A 12061-nucleotide genomic window follows, 5' to 3' on the forward strand; every position below is an offset into this window, starting at 1 on the left:
TTGTTGGGGCGGGAGGGCGGCCTTGTATTTTTTTTTTTTTTAATGAGAAAGTCATTACTTGTCTACAGTTTTGCTTTCAGTTATATATTATACATACTTAGAACATAAACCCAAAAATCAAGTCTACTCAAACACTGAACACTGACTGTAAGGAAAATAATTTTCCATATTTAATTCACGTAATGTAGCTTACTAATGGTAATGGTGACAACCATAATTGAAATTGGTTTAAAATAAAATTCCGTACGACTATTAATAGCCGTCCATAATAACGACAATATTTTAAAGGGTAAGCCTCTGTCAGCATGTGTATCAAAAATAATCATCACGGTAAACGACACTTAGATCTAAATCTAGTATCGCTGGTTTATAATGATTGACCTAATTCCAACCAATGCATGTCACGTGTCATCGGGATTCGGGAAATGACTGTTTCTCAGGATATTCGGTGTGTTTCTCAGGATATTCGGTGTTCTATGTGGGGTTTATATCGAATGACTATTTAAATTTAACTAACAACTGGTCAGTAAAACCATCAAATGTGTAATCCAATTATTATTTTCCGGATTATCAAAACTACCGTTAAATGTGCTAATGACCCAGATTCTGACTAAGGTATAGTGACTAACATCGTATCGTATTCGTAGCCACAAGTTATAATAATTAACCTGTTCTACGATTCATTGTTTTATAAGTAGGATTTTTTCAAACATGGATCGACTGAAGCCGGCAATAATGAGCCGATTAAGATCGAATGATTGAAATACAATGCATTGTTGTCAATGACTTTCGGTGTTTAACACGAATCAAATTCTAGTTCACAAGGGGAGGTAATTAAAATCATGTGATACAAAAATGGAGGTTCTTTCGATATCTATAAAAATGACCCGTAAATGAGCGTTTACATCTGAATCAGTTTAATACATTTGAATGGATATTCACGTATGGGGCATGTAGATACATGTGGCATATTCTTTTTATGACTTGCTTATCGATGTTCGGGCGGGCGTTACATATTTTTTATTTTTCATCAAGACTAATAAATAGGCCGCACTCGCAACTAATTTTTCGTGCGGGCGGTGCCCGAGAAACAACTTATTTTATTTGTGTTGCCTAAGCCTGAAAGAAAGCACCTGGCTCAGATATTGTCAGGAACAATTTTATCTGATGCCTGTCACATGTCTGTTATAGATTTATCTTTATTTTTCCAGTGTTTTTATAAATACATTTGCAACACAAATTTCAAAATATCAGACTTTGTCCAGCACAATTTCATCTGGTGATTGTCCTTATGTCTGGCACAGATTTATCTTTATTTCTCGGTTTATGATTTTATTTATACATGTCTGGCACCAAATTCAAAGTATAAGTTGCTAGTTCAATGATGCCATCTTTAATTGCACCTGCCATCTAAAACTGTCATATCTATATCCATGTCTATTTATACATGTCTGGCACCAAATTCAAAGTATAAGTTGCTAGTTCAATGATGCCATCTTTAATTGCACCTGCCATCTAAAACTGTCATATCTATATCCATGTCTATTTATACTAGTTCCCACTCGCCCTCATCACTACCTATACTCAACGATCGCAACGTACCAACTTCTTCAACCATTTCTCGACGCTGTAAATATTTAAACTTTAGATGCATGAGTTGTCCTTGCGTACTAACACTCCATAGTTCATCACTGGATGATACTGAAACAAACAAAAATATAAACAAGAGAACTTACAGTGATGTAACATTATGAACACATATTACCGTTACCAACTGCATTCCTCAAACTCTCTCCAGTCATTGGGGGGGTTGGATGGCCAAATGGTACTAGCCAATGCACGTTGTATCATAAGGTCTGTGATTGAGTCAACTGGACAGGGCCCTGTTTCTCGAAATCTTAACCAAAGATAAAATCCAAATTTTAGTCGATACTTCAATTTTGATTGGCTAAGCACTAAAATCAATCTAATATTATCCAATCAAATTACTAAAATTTGGATTTTATCTTAGTTAAAATTTCGTGAAACAGGCCCCAGGTTTCGATTCCTGAAATATTCTAGTTTTATCCTGATTTAAAGGTCACCTGTTATTAAATCTGAACGTAACAGGGAGATAACCCTGAACTTTGCAATTAGAATGTTTTACATTTTCATGGAATTTTTCTCGATCACTACCATAAGGGCATACAAAATGTGAATAAGGGCTATAACTCTACTAGTTATAAAGCAGATCTGATCATGGTGAATTGATCAATGTAATAGCTCAAATTCAATAGGATTCTTCAACTCTATAATGTAAACAACATGCAGATATTTTTTGTAGAATGATACCAAGATATGATAAAAAGAAGAGGGTACCTGAAATACAGGTACTAAGACCAGGTATTTTCTTCCAGTAATCACCCTGGACATTTTTATCTGTAATACCATATCTATAGAAGACTTCTCCTTGAGGATTTAATGCCCATACTCCAGTTTCACTGATAGATAACTTAGTAACCTGTATACCTACGAAAATGTATAAAATATCTGTAGAAACTAGGCCTTAAATATGTTGAGAGAATATGTCCGTGTATTAAAAGGTATTTCTCTTTCCCTAGAGAATAGGAAAATAGAATGACCCTTTACATAACATATCTCAAGAAAATAGGCCTTAATAATGCAAAATAGCCTGAAAAATACCCTACCCTAGAGAAAAGCACTTGAAAATACAATGGTCATAGGCTCTACACAAAATATCTCAAGAAAAACATCCTTAAAATGTGTCCAATGTTAATAAATAAATCTGTGGTTTAAACGAAGAAATATTCCCCAATTATAGCTATTTACAAAGGTCAATTCCGCAATGAATAAAGGAAAGAGCAAACAGTGTCCATCCCAATTAGAGACCTGTCAGATAAAATATTGAGATATAAATATCCGTAATTACAAGATTTACAAACAAAATGAAAAACTCACCTGGTACATTTTTCCATTCTTTACCTATAGGTAATTTTTCTGTTATGCCTATTCTAACATAGGCTAATTTTCTACTATCAACTGCCCATACCTACAAAATTTATTAAATATCAAACTGGTATGTCAGTAATGCCCTGCAATGAAACAGATGCCGAAAAGCTGACAGCGCTATCCATGAAAATAGTGAAGGGAGATAATATTGTGATACAGAATGTGGCATAAGTCACACTGGATTGTTTATCAATACAAATTTCAACAATATTTCACCAAAATTTCAACAGTTTATTAAACTGAAATCATCACTGATCAGGCGATATAAAAGGCTTACAAACTATGTTAATTACATCAATTAATCTGCATTTGTTCGGATTCCAAATTCCAAGTAAACCAAGTTTAATAATGACAAATGCAAACACAACTGCAGCAATACCGCATGGCATAATTATCATGTTTGTAGTTAGCTTTTCATGTAGTTTGTAAACCTGGTGTCTCAGACTTGACAAGACCTTTTAAAATTCAGACTCAAGTGAAGCCATCTGCTTGAGTCTACACAAAAAAAACCGAGAAACTACATCACACTTTGAATAAGTGTCAAAACCAAAGACATGGACCAAACCATCTAAAATATGGTCATGGATCTTAATAAATTATCCAGTTAAAAGGTAGCTACACAGAAAGATGGACTTCAACTAGTAATTCTCTCTGGGTCTATAACATTTGTTTTCTAACATTCCGCCAATCTTAAATTTTGTAACAACAATAGGGAAGTAATTACTGGTCTTACTCCTGATGTGGAAGTCAAAACAAAAGTAATTCCAGCTCAAAACTAAAGTCTTTGAAATGTTTTTTGTGTCCTTGGGAGTTTCTGTGTAACGAACAGTATAGGGGGCATTGCTTAGTGAGAATGGATAGATTATTCAATAATATAAGTCTTACCATCCAGTATTGAGATCCGACAGCTATATGATTGAAGGCTATTCCTGAGAATGAATCCAACGGTAACCAGACAGGACTGAGTTCGAGATCAGCTGGTGATTTACAGCCTATTCTCTGATACACCATACCAGCTGAATCTACGGCCCATATATACTGCATGTTACAACACAAATGCACTAAATGGGCATCCCCTGAAACCGAAAGTAGAACAAGCTCTCAACCTTTTAAATATGCTAACTGTGTATACGTAGCCATTGGCATCAACAAAAAAGAAACTGAAGAGTAGGCAAAATTATCCTTCCTCACATTGCACATGTAACCATAGCAAAAAAGAAAAATATGTTTGTCTCAAAATGCCCAAAGTATTATGTTGATGAGACATTACAATTCATTCTATTAAAGATTTAGATATAACAGTTCAAAAATAGATAATGCAAAACGAATATATTGAAAATTTCATTCAAATTACTCTATTGCGAGCGAAAATATTAGCCTTCGAAGGTTTGACAAGATGTGTGCATTAATTGCAACCACTGTACTGGTTGTTCAAAGCTTAGCTTCGCTTCTCCATTTCTAAAATATATCAAAATATGGCTGAACCGTTGTAATCTACTTAATATCGGAGATATCCGATGGCATCGAGAGTTAATTGTGGTCTTGTCATATTAATAAATGTCTAATTCATAATTTATATAACATTTCAGGCCTAAAGAAAGACCTGCAATAGGAAGATTTAGATCTTGCATAATGTATATATATGGCCTTATTCATGAAGTAACATATTAATATCATCTTAAAATTCTTTACCAAGCTGAGATAAATCTAGCTGGGACCATTTGGAACCTTGTGGACAATACGGTCCCATTCCAGATCTAGCATAAACCTTTCCATCGTCTGTTAGTCCCCATACGGCCAGCCTACAGGCGGATAAACATGTAAATACTGGTGATGATGGAACAGTTGAAGGAGTTCTTGTATCAGCAGGAAATGTATAAATATCACCATTTGGTTGCTGGGCCCACACTAAACCTATATAATAAACAAAATTTAATTAAATGTGCAATTTAATGATAACTAATGTTAGCTATTAAAACACAAGTTTAAGCAATGAAATGAAATGAAATGGAGTTTAACGTTAATTCTGCTCCTACTGGGCTGTAATGAAGATGGGCATACACCATACAGTGTGCTATGAGGGGAGAGAGAGAGAGAGAAATGGGGTTTAACGTCCACTCGACACAAACTAGGTCATTTTGGGACTAACATATGGTTCAATTTTATTTCAATAATTCGTTTGCGCATAGGGGTCTTTAGCAGTGGGAGGAAACCGGAGGACCCGGAGAAAACCCATGAGGTTGGACAGGCGACCCTACTTCTTGTCACGTACAACCGGGGATTCGAAACCACGCCAGTTGACTCAATGACAGGCTGTGTGATACAGCACGCACGTGCTAACCATTCGGCCATCCAACCCCCCGGGCTATGAGGGGAAATTTTGCCTAAACAGTGGCGCTACATAACAACTCTTTCAGATCCTAGTGTAGTAAAGACAAGTAGAACGAATTATAAAAAAATGAAACGAAATAGGATCTGTGTTTTAATCAGATTGCCTTATTCCATACATCTCAGTTCCCTCTTCTTGAAAAGGCCTGATTCACCCCTGTACATGTGGATCTACTGAGTGACATTGATGTATATGTATATATATATATATATATATATTTTACTTACCCCAGTCTAAATCACATAGATCAGCACAAACTAGTTTCCATGCTGTAGATGCAGCAATACCAACAGGTGGACAATCATCCCAGCGAAAACCTAAATATCATAAAATACATCTTAATTATCACTTATAAAAAGATAAAAATCACCAACAATCTAATGAATAAGTGGGAAAGAATACATCACCAGGATCAACTGACTTGTATTTCCTTTATTTGCTCGCATGCAGGACTCTTCAGTATTGGGAAGAAAACAGAGCCTAGTGTAGACTGAGGCAGCCAACCTAACTTTCTATTGCATTCCAACTGTTAATTAATCTTCTATTTCTATGCTACTGTATATGGGTAGACCTCAGTTTTCTGTACCATCGAAAGGACTAGACATCATATCACCCAGCTCAGATGTCCCCCTTGAGATCTTGGGAACTGGGCTTCTTGACCAACAGCACAATTGATATGTTGGTAGAGTAAGAAGGTTAGGGAACCCTAGGTGATACAGATCATTAATTTGGAAGAAATTTAGCTTAGCTTCAATACATTTTTATCAAATTTTCTTTGGACAGAAGTTTGTTTCATTTCTTTCCCATTTATTACAATCTGGTTAAAATACAGATCTATATTTCGTTTTGTTTTTTTATACTTTCGATGGCCTCTACTACATCTGACCGGTTGTAGTGGAAGGTCGCATCAGAGGTCATACAAACGGCTTTTGACCCTATGACGTCAGACATTTGATTAACCAATCAGCGTTGATGTTTCTAGTGGGATACACACAGTTCCATACACCTCACACCAAAAACTTGTAACAGACCGCTTCATTGGCTAATCCCTCACATCATCCAGAACACGGGTAATATAACAACTCTTCCCGATCCTAGTGTAGTAAAGACAAGTAAAAACGAAATTTTGAACTATAAAAAAAAAATCGAAATGAAATGGGATCTGTGTTTTAATCAGATTGCTTCAATTATAAGTGGTGGTAACAGGATAACCAAGATTATAAATCACAGAGGCGGTGACGTACCTAATATACTTCCTCGACAGACATGTAATATATTTTTATATTCTGGACAGACCCATATACTTGTTTTACTAGCTGCTATCAGACCACCTCTATTTGAACTGATCAAATATGTTAATTTCTGGGGATCAAATTTACTAGCTAGTGATTTCAGCTGGTCTAAAGCTGTGGAATCCTCTACAAAATATTCACTCAGTGGAATCTGAAACACAAATGAAATGAAATGGGATTTAACTTCCTAATTTTCGGCACCAACCGGACTAATGAAGATGGGCATATACCATGCAGTGTACCATGAGGGATAATTTGGCACAGAAATCACCATTTCAGTCCAATTCTGTCAAATTTCAACTGCTAATTTATGAAATAAAATAAAATGGGGTTTAGCATCCTATTCTTCTACTCTGACTGGAGTAATGAAGACGGGTGCTAATATACAGGTCACAATTCTATGGAATACAATTACTGCTTATTAGTTAGCGACGTCTTGCCTAGGCTTCTCTAGTCATTATCAAGCTTGATAGTAGCGACGTCTTGCCTAGGCTTCTCTAGTCATTATCAAGCTTGATAGTAGCGACGTCTTGCCTAGGCTTCTCTAGTCATTATCAAGCGATGATAAAGGCCTAGTCGAATAGTATTTGTATTCCATAGAATTGTGACCAGTATATTCCAGCTCATTTACTAAATGCCATTGAATCAATTCAACTGCTAATTAGTGTTATTCGGTATGCATGCCAACGTCTACAGTGAGCCAGAAACTTAGACAATCCATTTTGTTTTGGTGTTGATTTAATGGATAAGGTAATTTCGAATGATTTCGTAATTAATAAATACCTAAGCCATTTAGTTACTTATTTGGGGGAAGGAAGCATTGGGATACGCCCACCATTTGTTGGATCATCAAACCTATTTTAACCAGGGCCCTTATTCACGAAAACTTAAACTAAGATACAATCGAAATTTTAAGAAATACTGCAATTCGATTGCCTGACCAGTAAAATCAATTTGCATATATCCAATTTACATATTGGTCAGCCAATCGAATTGCAGTATTTCTTAAAATTTCAATTGTATCTTAGTTTAAGTTTTCGTGAATAAGGGCCCAGACTTAAATTGATCAAACCCTACAGTGGTTGCCCATCATTACCTTTTAATATCAATTACAGCTCCTTGCACTAAAACCAGCACATATTCAGAGATTTGAATTATCATATTGTTCAAAAAGTATAGTAATGTGTATATTAGGAAAATTATTTTTACCTGCCACCATTTTCCACTTCCTGTTGGTTTTTCCATCGATACGTCTGTTAAACACCATATTCTACCCAATACATCAATAGCCCAGCCATTTGTATGTTCCAGATAAACATGGCCGAAAAATAAAGATTCTGTACCACTAAAATGAAATGAAATGGGTTTAACATCCTACTGTTCTGCTCCGACTGGGCTATTGAAGACGGGCATACGCCATACAGTGTGCTATGAGGGAAATTTTGCCCGGGCAGCGGGACTACGGCCTATTCTTATATTAAATTCCGACAGCCAAGGGATCTTTTACATGCACTTCAAGGTATACACGGGACCTCAGTTTTTCATATCATCTGAATGACTAGACAGCTGTCCTTGCGAGGCCCTCCGTCTCCGTCCTGCATCACTGACAAGGGGGACCCGCGCCGGAAAATCTCGATGAACTTTCTCGGCCAATGCAGGGATCGAACACCCGACTGCCAGGCTAGCGAGGCCTGCATTTGTGCCTGATGATGTCTGTGATTAATTGTAGTAATCTGTAGGATGAAATATGATAACTATGTGAACTAGGATAGTCATTTTGCTCATCAACAATGACAGGGGCTGCAGAAATAAAAGAAATATTTAAATAGTTACCTATTGATGGTTTCCCATGATTCTCCAACTTCACAAGCCTTCGTTATTCCCTTTCGATACAAGAGTTTCATATCAGTAGTTATAGCCCACACAACTCCATTACAGCATGATATTTGTTTTAATTCATAAGAACACAGAGCAGGCTGAGATTTAAAACATGGCCGATCTTTAGATAAACCTTTCTGCATCATTACTTTACCATCAGTTTTAATATACCTACAGAACAATTAAAGAAATTGGGTTAAAGTAGCTAAGTCTCTAACTCAGTATCACCCAAAGTCTTCGACATCGAAAACACAAATTATTTGTCAATTTGGTGTTGTTATCGTATCTTGAAAAGATGGGCTTCTGATATCCAATATTTAAGACAAAATAAACATTTTACCATTGGTACTCGAAGAACGAGGCTAGACATATTCCACAAGTCATGTCAAATGGGGATGCCATATTCTTATCTGGAGAGCATGCGCAATAAATACTATTGGCGTAGAATGGAATAAACAGACGCTAGAGATAGCCGTTCGCTTGACACTTCTGCCGTATTTTGCTGAACTTAACTGATTTGAAATTAGAGTAAAAACGGAAAAGATTGAATATAAATCAGTTTATATACATTCATATTACATTATGTGCGTTGCGACCCATTTGTGTCAATTTCTAGGTCCCAAATATTAGTGATTTAGCTTTTTTAACAATGCCCCAACAGGATAACAGAGAGAGAGAGAGAGAGAGAGAGGGAGAGAGAGAGAGAGAGAGAGAGAGTAACTAGGTCATTTCTGGACTAAAAAAAAGTTCAATTTCATTCCAATAAAGCGTTTGCGCGTAGGGATCTTTATCAGTGGGAGGAAACCAGAGGACACAAAAAAACACACAAGGTGGGACAGGCAATTATTCTGTCAATCAAACAAAGTTTGTCTAATCAGTAATCAAAATAACACATGACAACAACCCAATTATTCTGTCAATCATACAGAGTTTGTCCAATCAGTAATCGAAATAACACATCACAACAACCTAATTATTCTGTCAATCATATAGAGTTTGTCCAATCAGAGAGAGAGAGGGAGAGAAATGGAGTTTAACTTCCACTTGACACAAACTTGGTAATTTCGGGACTAACATATGGTTCAATTTTATTTCAATAATTCACTTACGCGTATGGTTCTTTAGCAGTGGGAGGAAACCGGAGGACCCAGAGAAAACCCATGAGGTTGGAATTGTCCAATCAGTAATTGAAATAACCCAATTCAATACTTTATTTTGTCGTAAAGCAAGGCTCTTTTAATCTAAGTAGACTTGCGTTCTTGGGCTGATAATATTTTGTGAAATATGGACAACATAAGCTCTGTAAATATATAAACAACCTACCATGCAGAGGAATCATCCACAGCAATATACGCCACCTCCTTGACTGAATCCACCCATTTTAAACCCTCAGGTCTTTTACTGGTTATCTTAGTTCCAGCATATGCTACATTTCTATGTAATCTCCAGACAATATGCCCATTCTGTGACACAGCAATCTGAGTGCCGGAGCCAGCAGCTTTACGCCATATTACTTTAGGTCCCGATAACGAACTATAATAAATATTTTCACTTTTGTCTGTGAACCAGACGTGAGTCTCAGATAGTGACAGACTGTACGTATTTGCTCCTGTAGTAATCTCCTCAAAAACATTTGCTGTTATGTTTATTTTGCCGTCAACAGATTCGAGCCTCTGAGGAGATGGCTTTGATGGAGATGGTCGAGAAAGATAGGCCTCTGTTTCTGGAGATTTAAGACGCAAACCACTAACAGGGCTTGTTAGTGAACTACTACTGGAATCAGACTGTTTATTAGCGTAAATGGAATAAAAGTCGTCCGCTGAAGGCTCAGAAAAGAGTTCACAACTGTCTTCGCGAGGTAAGTTTCGAGGGAAATCTTTATCTGTTAGGGAATTAGGAAGTGATTTCTCCTTGGGTGACTTATTTACACTTTTAGTTGAGGAATCTTTTTCTGAGTGCTTAGTTTTATGATCGGAAGATTGCAAAGATGTCTTTACGTTGGAATCTTTATCTCCATTTTCAGGTTTTTCAACATCCTTTTTCACTTCTCTTATTTCAATCTTATTGCTCTCATCTTCTCCCATTTTTGTCTTGTCCCATGACTTTAATTTCAAGGCTTGTCGGTAATCAAGAGATGCAGGATCTTTGTCCTTACCTTTCTCTGGAGAGTCCTGCGCAATAGTTGGAGGTGGAGAAGCAGGTTCTGGCACACTCAAAACAGCAAGTGATCGCTTTAAAATATCATCGGCTCTACTTAATGCATCTAAATTCCCAACTTGATCATCAGCGAATTCACCAGCGGGAATAACCGATTTATTTTCATACTCCTCTAGTTTATTTAATTGTTTGGCGGTTTTTACTGGTGATACTGTCACTGGTACTGAAATCGTATCATCATCATCTATATCATCAGTTTCTTTATCTTTTGATTTGTCTGAAAAGAGAAATATGTTTTACAACAGCTAATCAAAAGACTGCATACTTGTAACAATCTTGGATCTGATTTTAAAGATACATTCAGATTTCGATAAAGAGTCAGACGTTCTTGCTTTAATAGTTCCTAAAAAAGATTATAAATAATCAGTTGCAATGCAAGATACGCCCACATTTTGCAAGAAATGGACAGAGAACAAGGTAAAGAAAATTGATTTTTCGTACAATCAGGGGTCATAATCCAGGGCGACCTTCGGATGTAGACTATGGTCGCGACTACAGTCTGAACCAGCACCCAATCGCAAATGGCCCTAGCCATTGACTATTCAATATGGTGGCAACCATGTCAGTTGTTCCACCTGCTATATTTTCTCCTATTTACTCATGTATTTCTAAAAACTGGTTAATTTTTCATACTGCGATGTGAAAGCAAGCTTAAAATAGGTTACAAATAGGATTAGTCAATATCAGAATATTTTTCATTGGATTTATGTCACCCAACATAGATCATTTCACACGTACAGTTTTTTATCGTGTGGTTATATATATATTCGAATAAGAAGATCCTAATCTGTCAAATTCATCAAAAAAAGACGAAAAAAAAATCAAATTTAACATCTATACTACAATGCCCATTCACTAACTTTCAGGTGTTAACATGGGCCCTATAATACCGACCAAGGTGTAAATAACGCAACGGCAATCCACAATTTTATTATATTTTTCAGAAAATCTTCTCAAGTGTCAGTTTTGTCAGCCATCTTTGAACTATCCCGAGTCCCGACCCTGCTTAATCGCACGGTACGGCTGGTCCCGACCACTGGTTGAACTAAATTTCATTCGCATGCAGATGGTTCGACTATAGTACGAAAATCCTTGCAACAAAAGGTCGCCCAGGATGTTATGATCTGACATGCATCAATATCGAAAGCAATCAAGACTTTTGGGATATAGCCACATATTTTAAGTTTCATCAAAATGGGATAACTAGAGGGGCCACAGCCTTGGAATTACAATTACATGCTTATTATACTATTTGAGTAAATGGGAGCGGCCATTT

The 12061-nt window shown here is 36.5% G+C and overlaps 1 protein-coding gene across 3 annotated transcripts in view; it reads right to left on the reverse strand.

Moving 5' to 3' along the window:
* Window positions 1-12061, reverse strand: part of LOC126822217 (tectonin beta-propeller repeat-containing protein 2) — a 24303-nt gene continuing 12242 nt past the window's right edge. For 2 of the 3 annotated variants that reach the window (XM_050550969.2, XM_050550968.2), the window contains exons 8-17: window positions 9892-11002; window positions 8524-8739; window positions 7900-8035; window positions 6643-6841; window positions 5626-5715; window positions 4702-4923; window positions 3895-4085; window positions 2959-3049; window positions 2359-2508; window positions 1-1701 (exon numbers count right to left, since the gene is read on the reverse strand). In XM_050550969.2, the coding sequence (XP_050406926.2) occupies window positions 1547-1701; window positions 2359-2508; window positions 2959-3049; window positions 3895-4085; window positions 4702-4923; window positions 5626-5715; window positions 6643-6841; window positions 7900-8035; window positions 8524-8739; window positions 9892-11002 (2561 nt within the window). In that variant the 3' untranslated portion in view covers window positions 1-1546. The remainder of the gene's footprint in view (window positions 1702-2358; window positions 2509-2958; window positions 3050-3894; window positions 4086-4701; window positions 4924-5625; window positions 5716-6642; window positions 6842-7899; window positions 8036-8523; window positions 8740-9891; window positions 11003-12061) is intronic. The other variant, XM_050550970.2, reaches the window with a different exon arrangement.

Source organism: Patella vulgata, chromosome 5 (genome assembly GCF_932274485.2).
Source record: "Patella vulgata chromosome 5, xgPatVulg1.2, whole genome shotgun sequence".
In the NCBI taxonomy this organism is placed as follows: domain Eukaryota; kingdom Metazoa; phylum Mollusca; class Gastropoda; family Patellidae; genus Patella; species Patella vulgata.